At 42.8% G+C, this 15558-nt stretch overlaps 1 protein-coding gene across 1 annotated transcript in view; it reads right to left on the minus strand.

The window, feature by feature from the left end:
- bicc1 (BicC family RNA binding protein 1) overlaps positions 1–12321 on the minus strand; it is a 153382-nt gene extending 141061 nt beyond the window's left edge. Inside the window, exon 1 of the mRNA XM_003224456.4 lies at positions 11559–12321. Within this exon, the coding sequence (XP_003224504.2) occupies positions 11559–12153 (595 nt within the window). The 5' untranslated portion in view covers positions 12154–12321. The remainder of the gene's footprint in view (positions 1–11558) is intronic.
- Positions 12322–15558: the final 3237 nt, after the last annotated feature.

A 15558-nucleotide genomic window follows, 5' to 3' on the forward strand; every position in this document is an offset into this window, starting at 1 on the left:
AGTGCAGCACCACTGAAAGGCGCAGGTCTTCAGCTTGGAGCTAGATAGGGGAGAAAGGACTAATTCTACAATTGGGAGCATCTCCCAAGCATCTTTGGAGCACATCAGCTAAAGGATGAGGACTGAGGCTCTATTTTCCATTCTGCAGTGTAGTTATAAGAAAGTTTCCTTTTCCTATGTGAATGTACATATATCTTACTCTAGCCTGCCTTTGTTTCACAGATCCTTAGAATTTCTCTGGTTCTTGTTTGTCATTTTTTAAATAAAGAATGCTATTTTACTGTAGGGCCCCTGGTGGCACAGTGTATTAAAGTGCTGAGCTGCTGAACTTGTGGACCAAAAGGTCCCAGGTTCAAATCCCGGAAGCGGAATGAGGGCCCGCTGTTAGCCCCAGCTCCAGCCAACCTAGCAGTTCGAAAACATGCAAATGTGAGTAGATCAATAGGTACCGCTCCATCGGGAAGGTAACGGCACTCCATGCAGTCATGCCGGCCACATGACCTTGGAGGTGTCTATGGACAATGCCGGCTCTTCGGCTTAGAAATGGAGATGAGCACCAACCCCCAGAGTCGGTCACAACTGGACTTGACGTCAGGGCAAACCTTTACCGGGCTGTGGCGCAGGCTGGAAGGCAAGCCAGCTGCAACAAATCAACAAATCACTCTGACCAAGAGGTCATGAGTTCGGGTGCCTGCGTCTTGTCTCTGTTCTATGTCATGGCATTGAATGTTTGCCTTTATGTGTGCAATGTGATCCGCCCTGAGTCCCCTTCGGGGAGAGAAGCGCGGAATATAAATGCTGTAAATAAATAAATAAATAAATTGCCTTTACCTATTTTACCATGTCATTACATACCATGGGATTTGAGCATACATGGATTTTGACACCCATGGGTTCTAAAATAAAATTCCAGTTGATAGTAAGACCCATTGTACAAAAGTATTTTTAAAACAAATACAGAAAAAAATACTTTCTGCCATCTTGTCTAATACACATCTGATAATGGCTGCTAGTAATCCAAAGGCAAGAGTGAATTCTGGCATGGGAAGTAATGTCATCTAGTAGGTCATTTAATTTCTCTCTATGAATATTACTCAAGTATGTCCCTTGCTTTCCAATCACATATCAAACATGTCAACTGTTGAAGAGCTACCTATCAATTTCATATTTTTGACAAAGAAGTACTTCTGTCTAAAAAAACCCAAAATACTAAACACCTAGGCAAAATGAACTATATTCTGTATCTGGAGCAAGGAGAGAAGTCACTTCCACAGCAGCTCTACCCTGCCTTATCCCCTTCCTCTTAGGAAGACTCACTGGTTTTCTTTATGTCTTACTTTAGATAAGTATACAAAACTATGTGAGACAGAGGAAAGGAAGAAAAATAAATTCAGAATGTATGTTTAAATCCAAGGAGGGATACATACTGTGATATAACGTATGTGAAAGTATACCTTAGCAAAGAAAATAAGAAAATGAACTAAACTGTTAATGTAGCCTGGAGGCAGGCAGCACCTAAAAAGAATACAGAGACAACGATCTGTAAATTTTAATTCATCAGTGTGTGCTTCTAACCACTTAGAAACCTGAATGCATGAGCCCTTACAGTTAGACAAGCCCATGCTTATATGAGCTTTCACAATGACTGCTAACTTAGCTGTCCGTAAAATCTACTGCCAAGTGATAAATTTATCCATGGACTAAGTCCCTGCCAACTGGTAAAGAAAAGGTAAACGATAATGCTGTGGTTGTATGGAGAAGGTTAGACTGAGAAATGCAAGATTTGGGGTAGAATTATCTATTCAGCAGCAAAATATAATGGTACAGCATTGAACCATTTGTCTCTCAGGCTAACCTCTTCCTTAACTAAGGAGAACTACCACTAATGCATACGTATTCCTAGACATAGACACATGCCCAACCATAGCATGAACATACATATGGTCTGTACATATGTCCATACTATATTAACAGGTTACGTAGGAAAAGACTGGTGGTAATAGGAAATCCTTTCTTAATCCATCTCTGCTATTGTATCTCATATCTGGGGAAACCTTATGACAATTATGCACTGTGTACTGTGAATTTTGTTATTCATAATTAAATGCAGCCCCATTTAAATCCCACTGAAGTAGTCAGCGCACAGATAAAATATGAATGATACAATGTGCAAAGTTTGCATATAATATGTCACAAATTGGAAAAAAGGTTTTTAAAAATTATTCTGTTTTTGAAGATAGTTTCATAGCACAAAGAACAGTTATTTTTTCAAGAAGAAAATTAGTGTTTAATTATCTCCCTAGTGTCACAGTTTAAATACAAAATAAAGCTTGCAAAAAATCTCCTGACGATAGCTACCACCCAAAAATCCAATAGGCATGTCCAAGAGCAACTACAAACTATGCATCTGATACCTTAAGATGACCACACTTTTACACACCTCTGTTCAGATCTACTGCCTCCCCTTCCACCAGATCACAGTACCCCTTCTTTTCCAGATTAAGCTTCAGTTTCTTCATGCAAATGCTGTGCCACATTCAAATAGTTATTTAAGAGCTCCACTGTGTCTCCTGAACTCTTATATAGATAAAGATAGACCTACATGTTGCAAACATTGAAAGCTGTTGGTCTAAATCCAACTGCTAGTCCCAACTAGAGTAGACCCACTTTATTCATTACTAAACAGTGTGTAAACACTTGTGTAAATCAAAGTGATTTGACCAGCAATTAGATTTTTTCTGACAAAAGCACAGAGAACCTGTGGTCATCTTGACATGGTTGAACTTAATGCACCTCACCCCTCACCACTGAGTAAGCTGTCTAGTGCTGAAGAGAGTTGCAGTCTAATATCTGGAAAGACACAGGTTGTCCACATCGTATGTGGTGTAAATGGTAAGGATCACAAAGGAAGGTAGAGCCCTGCACAGCAGATCATCTAGAACAACCACCCACTACTGAACATCAATTAAAAATTGGAATCCTAAGTATAGGCCAGAGAGATATCATGGTGAGTGTTGCCCAATACCCAAAATATAAGACATCCAGCAGACCAAAAAAGTTGTATTCTCACTATGAAATCCATCATGCAAATCATCTAATGTGGTAGGGATGGGCAGCATGTCTCCTGATATGCAAGAAGGCCACTCCCATCATCCCTAACCACAATTAATTCCAATCAGGGATAATGGGCCTTGGAGCTGAAACCAGACAGCAGTTGTCTATTTTAAAAAGGTGAATGAAAGCTCCAGAGTCTTCACCAAGAAAAAAAAATCACTACCTCTGAAATCACTTACTCAGCCACATTCTGGATTGTTTAAATAACCATAATGGGCAAGCATCTCTAACAGGCCATAGGTATCAATCCTATAATCAGTTTGGAATTCTTTTCAATTCTTCTTTCCTAATCAAGCAGCAATTTGCAATGCAACAATCTGTGCAATCACATAAGCACCCATTACTTTTTTCTAACAGTCTTATTGTTCTTTTTTACAGGTATTTTCAAATTAAAAGTTAAATTGTATGAATTACCGTAAGTACCGTGAATTCCCTGTCTAGCTGCATACCAAAATCCCTCTATCAGCAAAACAAAATATTAACTGCTTAAAGATTAACTTACCCCCAGGAGACTGAATCTAATTTGAAATAAATTCCAAACATTATGGTCAAGTCATACCAACACAGTTCATTGAAGTGATAAAGAGCGGTGGCGTGACCAATGGAACAGAACATTCCAACTTACATATGGGCAACATAACCATAAAGATATATATGAAAAGAACAAAAACAGCAAACATGAGGTTAAGTTTTCTATATATTCCTCCTTAAGATAAAGGTTTGATTTTTATTTATTTATTTTGCTTTCTTTTGTTTTTTGGGTTGTGTCATTGTATCAGCTACATCAGGACTGGGAGGTATGTAGCACTTTAAGGTTGATGGACTTCATTTCAATAAGAGTAGAAGATGCAGTCCCAAAATCTGAAAGACCTAATGTTCCCCATCTCTCTTCTATACAACTCATAAAGGAGAATGTGATGTTATTTCTGGTCTTCTTCAATGAAACCAAAGGGCCATTACAATCTCAATTGGTCACACAATTTCTTTGTGTGTGTAATAATTTCTAATCCATTCCACCCTTTATATACCACTTTCTATCAAACAGTTCTCATCATACACATGCTTTTTATATTGAAGTTCACTTGTGCAGTACCACTGACCTTGAATTCACAGAATAGTGGTTCTGACAAAATTCAGCAGAATTCTGAGATACCAGAAAAGTTTACTGGGTTCCATAATCAAATGACATAGAACCTCTGCTACCCAAACTGCAGAAGGCGCATTTTACTAAAAATAATGACATCTTTTTATACTAATAACAATGATGTAAGAAAAAGTGCATCTACCTTGTGAAATTATTGCAGTTTACCTTTACTTCAACTGTCATGCCTCAATGGTACAGGATCATGGAAATAATAGTTTTATAAGGTCTTTAGTTATTTCAGCCAAATAGTGCGAATGCCACACCAAACTACAACTCCCAGGATTCCATAGTATTGAGCCATGAGAGGTCAAGAGATATCAAACAGTATTAATTCTACAGTGTAGATGCACCCAAAATTATTCACAGTTCACAGCACAACCATTAACATCTGTATATAAGTGACAACATTTAGTGCAATAAAAGTTTCTGAAATCTTTATTACCAAAGCATTTGTGTGAGGGAGAATAACTGCAAGGAAATCAGGGCCAATTGCCACGCACACAAACAAACACTTTCATTGCCCCTGCAGCACACTGAACATACTTCTAGTGGAGTTTTTCCCCCAGAGTTTCTTTCAAAGCAGTGACTGGTAATAACATGGGTAACACATCCCATTGCCTTTCTGAGAGGGAAGCCTATGAAAATGGGTGGTATGGGGTATCCTGAAGGCTGTGGTATGGGGTATCCTGAAGGCTGTGGAGTGTTTCTGCACATGGGAGTTCTGCACAATTTTCACATGAACCTTGACATTGCATTTTCATAAAACCTGGGAGTAAGAATTTGAGGGGACTGTCATGGAGCTTCGAGCTACAAAATGATCACATATTTTGAGGTTCACAGGATTAGGGGTCAGATTAGGGACAAACTTTGCCGAGCCCTGCACTTGTGGGTCAATTCCTGCACAAACAAATGAAAGATGTACTACTATAACACCTTCTTTAAAAGCTGCAAAAACAAATCATGCTGTCTATTTGTATGTGATGGCAACTAGGTCCAAGAGGCTTTGGCAGCATCTAGTATCCTATGATATGTCCCATAAACCTTTGCTACACTCAGCATCAACATATAAATCAAGTCAACATGAGAAGGATCAGGAGGAAGGTCTGATTATAATATGTAGGGAAAATATAGCAAAAGATAAATACTCTGTTTGGTTTCTAGGTGGAGAGTGTCTTAGGCCAGATTATATCACCTCAGAGCACCGATATTTGAGAACCTTTAGATAATTTCTAAAAGCTCCTGTTGCCACAGATGCTTGCATTAAAGTAGTCACTTGACTAAAATGCTAGATCAGCTGAAACCTATGTACCTATTGAAAAGATTGCACGTAAATCTAAAATGTGGAGAACTACTTAGCACTGAGCTCAGAGCATTTACTTCAGAGTTCGATGGATTCTTCACACTTCTGTGGATTTGATTATTCGTGGATTTGATTAAAATGTAATTTCTAGGAAATTCCAGGTCTGCCAGTGTGTCTCTATGATCAATTTCTGCCAAAAACCAATCATAAAGTCATGCCGGAAGACCTAGATATTCATAGAGAGAACACTTCTCTAAGAATATCTAGGTCCTCCAGTATGATTACACAGAAGATAGCTACAGAGTCCTGCCGGAGACATTAAATATTCGGGGGGGGGGGGGAAGTATAGCAATGTTATTATTTAGGTTTTCTTCATTTTTGCAGGGGTTCTGTGCCCCTAACCTCAGTGAATATGGAGGGCTGACTCTTCAGCTGGCCTTCCATATACACGGATACTGCAATAACAGATACTATCCATTGCTTGAAAATATTCCTCTCCCTGAAAAAACAAACAAAAAGCAAATCTTGATTTTGACCTTTTATTCAAGAGGCCTCATTTAACTACTTCATTGTATATAATGGGGCTGGAGCACACACAGATTTTGTAATCCATGGGATAGGGAGTCCTAGAGCTAAACCCCAGTGAATACTGAGGACAAACGTATACAATTCAGGTTAATATGTGAATCTGACATGTTGACAGTAAAACCTACAGCTCAAAGATGCTATGAACTAGAACTCATGCCTATATTATAAAGTGTATCTTTGTGTCAATAAAACAAAAAAGATTCATTTTGCATATGCCTTCTATTAAAATATACTACTGGACATATCTAGCAACCCCAACTTCACTTCCAGTCCTCCTAAAAGAGGCAAAGCTCCAAGCGTTAACATCTGCAGGAAGAACAGTTTAAACACATTTGGGATTGGACGTATCTGGGTAAACAAGCTGGGAAGGAAAACTAGGAGGAGGGAGAGCAAAAAACAGCCAGTGAGGTTTCCAACCCGCACATCCCAGCGTGTCTGCTCTGCAGCCTATTTCTAGCATTGTGTTATAAGCAGGCGCTTCCAAGGGAGCCGGAGAGGCTGAACTTGAGGCATCCCAGAAGCATCAAATTACAGCAGCTTCCATTCCCAGAACAGAGGAAAAGGATACTTTGGTTCGAAATGGGGAAAAAGAAGACTGGGCTGGAAACTTGATTGTAATGTGGGCAGAGAAGAGCAACTTGCACCAAAACACCTCGTCTCTCGCCAGGCATCCTCCTTCCTGTCCCATCAGTATGGCTTTGAGTTCCCAACCTGATCCCAAGGGTCACAACCGACTCCTCTCCCATCATTGATGGCACAAGAAGTAAGATCTTTATCAAAACTAGAATATCTAAGCAAATGGGCCAGAGGCATCTACTTAAGAAGTTATCTACTAGCATTGGACTCCAGGACCCCTGTGGACTTGAGTAGTCATGTTGTGGTCCCAAAATAATTGGCAACAGTAAAAGGTTTTCTGAACTTCACACAAATCTATTAACAGCACCAGGCAGTGTTTACAGTGGACGCCGCAGAAGATGCTTCAACTGTACTCCACAAAAAGGAACATCAGTCTGTTTAGCAAGCCTTGTATGTGCTGATTTACATAAATGTTGGATATTTTTAATATACCTAGTTTCAGATAGAAAAAGGGTTAAGAATTCCTGATATACAGTTACACATCGGACTCTTTGTGACTTTGTGGTTCAATACTCCCCCCATTCTATTATTATTATTATTATTATTATTATTATTATTATTATTATTATTACACTATGTAACAAACTTTGAAAAAAAGCCATTCCTGATTTGAAAATGTTATTTCCTATTTCATTGTGCACTACCTCTGGTACTGTTCCATTATCTGGGCGGCCTCCCAAAGGGGGCCGAGAGAAAGAAGAATATTCCATTTTATGGGGGAGGAGGAGTTGAAGGAGAAAAACCATTTCCCACATTTTTGCTGGTTATCCCCCCCCCCCCCTTCCCACATAATAAAAGATGGTTGCTTTGACAACATGGACTTTACTGCCCTCCAAGTGGAGACCACTAGAGGGCGCTAGAGAGAGGGTAGTCCATTTTAATGGGGGGGGGGAACCATTTCCTCCTGTTTTCCTGTTATTTCCCCCACCCATGTCCCTGTCATGGAAACAACCCTCATTTATGCTATGGGAAGGGGAGAATAACAGGAAAACAGTGGGAAATAGTTTTACTCCTTCAACTCCCCACCCTATAAGATGGATTATCCTTCTCTCTCTAGCACCCCTTGTGGCCTCTGCTGGAATAATGGAACAATTCACTATGTTGAATTGGCTGAGATTCTACAAGACAGTAATTGAAAAACTATACCAAAGTGTTTTGTGGGATGTACCACAAAAACATTTTTTTCAGTTTAATGCACTTTTTCCATTTTTTTGTGATAGATCCAATTAGAAAATGACATAGATAACCCAGGAACAAAAAATCATGTTATGTAGGCCCCTTCTACACAGCTGTATAAAATCGAGATTATCTGCTTTGAACTGTGGCAGTGTAGACTCAGATGATCCAGTTCAAAGCAGATAATTTAGATTATCTACCTTGATATTCTGGATTATATGGCAGTGTAGATGGACCCATAGTGTTTATTTATACCCGGCTGTTTCTTTTCCCAAGATGTCTCAAAGTGGCTGTGAGGTGGTCCTGGAGGAAACCAACCCAAGAAGCAACCTTGGGAGAAAGGCTTCCCTGGGGAAAGGAAGCATGGGGTGGGTCCCTGGCTATGCCTCCTGGAGGCTCTTTTGGGGCAGCTGTCACTCTCAAAGGGAGAAGAGGGAGAGGCTTCAGCTGCAGAGCCTCTCTTCAGGAAAAAGCATCTCCTCAGGTGGGAGCCTCTCCTCAGGGAAGAGTCTGTTGGAAATAGCAACCTCCCAAGCAATTCACTATTTGTTTGTTGACGTATATATTTGCTAACCTGTTTTCTATGCATATGTTGATTTTCCAGTGGAAGGAGTTATAGACATGTGATTGTACTGAGCATGTTCAGACTCAGGACTCCATTTTGGTTCAGTTTTTTGCATCAGACCTCAGTGGAAGTGGATGCTTGTATGTGTCCACACCTCAATGGAGGTGGATGAATATTGCTGTTTAGAGACTTCAGTGCACAAGTATGCCTGTGGACTTCAGTGAGTACAATTATACTAAAGACTATTGATTAAGAATGATACCCTGTATATTCAACACAGAGAGAAGCCACATTCTATCAGTAATTGAACTACAACAAGACATGTGCCTGTATGGCAGTGGTTCTCAACCTGGGATCCTCAGATGTTTTTGGTCTTCAACTCCCAGAAATCCTAACAGATGGTAAACTGGCAGATTTCTGGGAGTTATAGGCCAAAAACATCTGGGGTATCCCAGGTTGAGAACCACTGCTGTATGGTGAATACAAGACGTTTATGAATAAACAAGATATGTTACTTTACTTTACAAATAAAACTTCGTATTTTATCTCTTGAGTACATATTTTAAACTAAGAGTTCTCAAGGGAGTATATATGTTTTGGGCAACTGCAATCACAATTACAACTACAATTTCCACTTCAAAGAAACAACCATCCTCTGCTAACCAAATATATTTTTGTAGTGACCTGTCTTTGTCCTTGACAGTCCAAAGACATAGTCCTTCAGTTTAACAGCTGAGTTACCTGTGTGCCATTACATGAATGCTTATGGATATCACTTGCTCAAAGAGTTGACTTCTAACAAGGTCATATTTTTTCTTGTTTTCAAAAGGTGGCCTCCACATGCTCGTGGAGATTCACATTTGCCAAACGGATGTGACAGCATTTTTTACTTTTCAAAGAGGTTAGGATTGCAATTTACGGTAGTCTCACTTATCCAACATTATCCAACACAATCTGCCTCTTAGTAGTCAATGTTTTTGTAGTCAATGTTTTCAATACATTGTGATGCTTTGGTACTAAATTTGTAAACACAGTAATTACTATGTAGCATTACTGTGTATTGAACTAGTTTTTCTGTCAAATTTGTTGTTAAACATGATGTTGTGGTGCTTAATTTGTAAAATCATAACCTAATTTGACATTTAATAGGCTTTACCTTAATCCCTCCTTATTATCCAACACATTCGCTTATCCAACGTTCTGCCAGCCCGTTTATGTTGGACTAGCTTGGGGACCTGGCAGTGCCTGGGTCATTTAAGAAAGGCATTGTTTGGTCCATCATGGGTAGGGTTCAATTGGAGGTGAACTATAAATCCCAGTACCTACTACTCCCAAATGTCCAGGCCAATTCCCCTCAAAACCTCCCAGTATTCAAATTTGGGCATATCAGGTATGCATGGCAAGTTTGGTCCAGACCCATCACTGTTTGGGTTCATAGCGTTGTGGGTGTAGGTGAACTACAACTCCTCTAAAATCCCCAGCAGGAGTGCTTTGACTTGATGCAGGGTGAACGACAACTTCCATGTGGAGTCAATCACCCAAACTCCTCCAGTAAGTTTAGTTGCTGCTCAGTTCTGCTGTGTTTGTTATGCAGACAGATTTGAAAGGGAAGGGCAGTGGGCGGGGTCATGCAAATTCCATAGCAATGGAGAACCCTGGGATGCCTGCCTGTGGTGGAGGAAAATGCACAATCTAGGATGAAATGGTTCCCAAACGAAAGCATTCTTTGGGTGGTGAGCCATAGTGTTTGGGAAGGACATTGGCAGGGCTTGGGATACATGTTAATGGAGCTTGCTGTAACAGCAATGTCAGTGGAAGGGAGTGACTTGGTGGCTCCTCAGCACTGGGAACTGTAGCCTGTATGTGGAGGCCGGAGGCTGTCTGTGTGAGTGGACACCTGTGCCACATACACACATATGGGTTTTGACTTTTATTATGGATATAGATATAGATAGATAAGTGAAACTCTGTATTTCCAAAAGGTTATTGCCCCAGACAGTGGGTGCAGTAATTCCCAAAATCCTCATGGGGGAGCCTCTCTTCAGGAAGGAACTTGCCTCTACCCAGGGAAGGAGCCTCAAAGCCAGGGAAGGAACCTCACCTTAGGGAAGAGCCTCTTTTCAGAAAGACACCTCCCCACAGGGAAGAGCCTCAAAGCCAGGGAAGGAGCCTCTCCTCAGGGAAGAGCCTCTTTTCAGAAAGACACCTCTCCTCAGGGAAGAGCCTCAAAGACAGGGAAGGAACCTCACCTCAGGGAAGAACCTCTTTTCAGAAAGACACCTCTCCTCAGGGAAGAGTCTCAAAGCCAGGGAAGGAATCTCACCTTAGGGAAGAGCCTCTCCTCAGAGAAGAGCCTCTTTTCAGAAAGACACCTTTCCTCAGGGAAGAGCCTCAAAGCCAGGGAAGGAGCCTCTCCTCAGGAAAGAGCCTCTTTTCAGAAAGACACCTCTCCTCAGGGAAGAGCCTCAAAGCCAGGGATGGAACCTCACCTTAGGGAAGAGCCTCTCCTCAGGGAAGAGCCTCTTTTCAGAAAGACACATTTCCTCAGGGAAGAGCCTCAAAGCCAGGGAAGGAGCCTCTCCTCAGGAAAGAGCCTCTTTTCAGAAAGACACCTCTCCTCAGGGAAGAGCCTCAAAGCCAGGGATGGAACCTCACCTCAGGGAAGAGCCTCTTTTCAGAAAGACACATTTCCTCAGGGAAGAGCCTCAAAGCCAGGGAAGGAGCCTCTCCTCAGGAAAGAGCCTCTTTTCAGAAAGACACCTCTCCTCAGGGAAGAGTCCCAAAGCCAGGGAAGGAACCTCCCCTTAGGGAAGAGCCTCTCCTCAGGGAAGAGCCTCTTTTCAGAAAGACACCTTTCCTCAGGGAAGGAGTCTCTTCAGAAAGGAGCCTCTCCTAGTGGAAGAGCCTCGCCTCAGGGAAGAGCCCGTTTTCAGGAAGGAGCCTCTCCTCCAGGGCTCCCTTTTGCCACGTGGGAAGAAGCCTCTCCTCTTGCTGCCCCCCCCCCTTTCCTTACTTTCCTCTCTGCGGGGCCTCACCTTGCAGCATGGCCTCCAGTTTCTTCCTGTCCACGCGGAACCGCTCCTCGCCCCACTCGGGGCTGGCGGCGTGGGCGCGGGCCGAGCCGTTGCCGCCACCGTCGTCGTCGGGGAGCGGGGAGTCGGCGCTGCGCTCGCTGTTGGAGCCCGGGTCCGAGAGCGCCGGGGCCGCCATCCCGAAGGGCGCCGAGGAAGAGCTCCACTCGGCGGCGGCGGCGGAGACTATAGAGGCCGGGACCCCCGCCCCGTCGCTTTCCGCCAACGCCGCCAACGCCGCCTCCCCGCAGCAGCAACAGCAGCAGCCGCCGTTTAGTTCTTCGCCGCCTCTACGCCTGCCTCCTGCGGCGGCTCCTCCGCGGGAAGCTATCTGTCCCCACAGTCCTCTCCCTCCTCCTCCTCCTCCGCCGCCGCCTTCATCCCAGTCCGCTTTGGCCGCCAGCTCGGGCTCGCTCTTCTCGCAGCCTCCGCCGCTGGCTTTGCAGAGTGCTTGCCCCGGGCCGGCGGCGGCTCTGCTGCGCCCCCAACCCGCCCGCAGTCCGCACAGCATCCCCGCCTCCTCGGCAGCAGCCTCCTCCTCCTCCTTCTTCTCCTCCATGAGAGAAAGGCAGGCAAGCAATCAGGCCGGGGCGCGCGAGGCCTGGGCGGGAGCAGCGGGCTGTCCTCGCGCCTCGAAGGGGCGGGGCCGCCGCGCCAAAACAGAAGAAGGCGCCTCAGCAGCTCTCGAGCCGCCTTCGCCGCTCGCGGGAGCCGTCTGTCAACAAAAAAGCAACAAAAGGACGAAGCCCCGCCCCCTGGGCGACGCCCCAGTCCCCCTGCCCTCTTCCTCCTCCCAACCCTGCAGGGCCAGCTGTTCCAAATGAGCGCTCGAGGGATATGACAGGCCTTCTTCTCCTCAGAGGGTGAGGTCTTTACAAACTTACTGTCAGGGACGGAAAAGATGGACGGGGGCAAACCGTGGTGCCTTTAAGACTGCGCAGATTTGTATCTAGGCATTGTGTTCAGGGGTCCTCAAACCTTTAAAGTGGAGGGCCGGCTCATGGTCCCTCAGATTGTTGAGGGGCCAAATTATCTTTTGAAAAAGATGTCTTATTTGTAGTGCAAAAAAAACCCCAACAACAGTGATCCCGGCCATGAAAGCCTTCGACAATCATTTATTTATTTATTTGCTACATTTATACTCCACCCTCTCTCACCCTAAAGGAGACTCAGAGCAGCTTACAAGTTGTATGTACATACAATATACAGTAGAGTCTCACTTATCCAACATAAATGGGCCGGCAGAAGCTTGGCTAAGTGAATATGTTGGATAATAAGGAGGGATTAAGGAAAAGCCTATTAAACATCAAATTATATTATGATTTTACAAATTAAGCACCAAAACATCATGTTTGACAACAAATTTGAAGAAAAAGCAGTTCAATACACAGCAATGTTATATAGTAATTACTGTACAGTAAAGTCTCACTTATCCAAGCTAAACGGGCCGGCAGAAGCTTGGATAAGGGAATATCTTGGATAATAAGGAAGGATTAAGGAAAAGCCTATTAAACATCAAATTAGGTTATGATTTTACAAATTAAGCACCAAAACATCATGTTATACAACAAATTTGACAGAAAAAGTAGTTCAATACGAAGTACAGTAGAGTCTCACTTATCCAAGCCTCGCTTATCCAAGTTTCTGGATAATCCAAGCCATTTTTGTAGTCCATGTTTTCAATATATCGTGATATTTTGGTGCTAAATTCGTAAATACAGTAATTACAACATAACATTACTGCGTATTGAACTACTTTTTTCTGTCAAATCTGTTGTATAACATGATGTTTTGGTGCTCAGTTTGTAAAATCATAACCTAATTTGATGTTTAATAGGATTTTCCTTAATCCCTCCTTATTATCCAAGATATTCGCTTATCCAAGCTTCTGCCGGCCCGTTTAGCTTGGATAAGTGAGACTCTACTGTGATGTTATGTTGTAATTATTGTATTTATGAATTTAGCACCAAAATATCATATATTGAAAACATTGACTACAAAAATGGCTTGGATAATCCAGAGGCTTGGATAAGCGAGGCTTGGATAAGTGAGACTCTACTGTATTTATTTGCTACATTTATACTACACCCTCTCTCACCCTGAAGGAGACTCCAACCCCCAGAGTCAGACATGACTGGACTTAACGTCAGGGGAAACCTTTACCATTTACTATACCACTATACCATATTATTAGTAGTAATATTCCATTTACTATCTAATATATAATTAATATTATTACATTATACAATATTATTACATTGTATTATTATTATTAGCCGCCCTGAGTCCCCTACTGGGTTAGAAGGGCGGGATAGAAATACTGTAATAAATAAGTATTATATTGTATTACATTATAATATTATTATCAATATTATATGTATACACAATATATTATATTATCACCATAGCACAATATTAGTAAATGAATGAACAATATAATATTTAAAAATAAAAACAATTTTAACCAACATAAACCTATCAGGATTTCAATGGGAAGTGTGGGCCTGCTTCTGCCCAATGAGATAGTCAAGTTAAGTAGGATTGTTGTTGTTGTGTGCCTTCGAGTGATTTCAGACTTTGGGCAAGCCTAAGTCTGAAACTGAGGGCGAGGGCCAGGTAAATGACCTTGGAGGGCCGCATCCGGCCTTAGTTTGGGGACCCCTGCATTCTGATATTCCACAGAAGATGTTGTCCAATGCTCTCTGAGTGGGAAGTGTGCAGAAAGAAGCAGGCAGACTTCGACCCTCCGGGTGTTTTGGACTTCAACTTCCACAATTCATAATAGCCCTTAAACCAGGCTGTTCTATGTTTTCCGGGCTGTATGGCCATGTTCTAGAAGTATTCTCTCCTGACGTTTCACCCACATCTATGCAGGCATGGTACCTCAAAACCTCTGAGGATGTCTGCCATAGATGTGGGCGAAACATCAGGAGAGAATACTTCTAGAACATGGCAATGCAGCCCGTAAAACATACAACAACCCTGTGATCCCAGCCATGAAAGCCTTTGACAACACATAGCCCTTAAACCAGTGGTTCTCAACCTGTGAGTCCCCAGGTGGTTTGGCCTACAACTCCCAGAAATCCCAGCCAGTGTGCTAGCTGTTAGGATTTCCGGGAGTTGAAGGCCAATACATCTGGGGACCCCCGCCTTAGACCTCACACTGTCTGAAAACCTCTTTTTTTGATAGCTGGGTCAATTCAGGGAACGTCATGGATGTAGTATATCAGGATTTCAGTAAGGCCTTCAACAAAGTCCGCCGAGCCCCCGGTGGCATAGTGGATTAAAGCCTTGTGACTTGAAGTTTGGGTTGCTGATCTGAAAGCTGCCAGGTTCAAATCCCACCCGGGGAGAGCGTGGATGAGCTCCCTCTACCAGCTCCAGCTCCATACGGGGACATGAGAGAAGCCTCCCACAAGGATGATAAAAAACATCAAAACATCAGGGCATCCCCTGGGCAATGTCCTTGCAGACGGCCAATTCTCTCACACCAGAAGTGACTTGTAGTTTCTCAAGTCGCTCCTGACACAGAAAAAAAAAAAGGTCCGCCATGACCTTCTGGTAAACAAACTAGTCAAATGTGGGCTAGACAAAACTATGGTTAGGTAGATTTGTAATTGGCTAAGTGAACGAGCCCAAAGGGTGATTCTCCCCAATGCTTCTTCTTCATCCTGGAAAGAAGTGATGAGTGGAATGCCATCCGCAGGGTTCTGTCCTGGACCTGGTTCTGTTCAACATCTTTATTAATGACTTAGATGAAGGGCTAGAAGACATGATCATCAAGTTTGCAGATGACACCAAATTGGGAGGGATAGCCAACACTCCAGAAAACAGGAGCAGCATTCAAAACGATCTTAACAGACTAGAGAGATGGGCCAAAACTAACAAAATGAAGTTCAACAAGGACAAATGCAAGATATTCCACTTAGGCAGAAAAAATGAAATGCAAAGATACAGAATGGGG

Source organism: Anolis carolinensis, chromosome 3 (genome assembly GCF_035594765.1).
Source record: "Anolis carolinensis isolate JA03-04 chromosome 3, rAnoCar3.1.pri, whole genome shotgun sequence".
Classification (NCBI taxonomy): domain Eukaryota; kingdom Metazoa; phylum Chordata; class Lepidosauria; order Squamata; family Dactyloidae; genus Anolis; species Anolis carolinensis.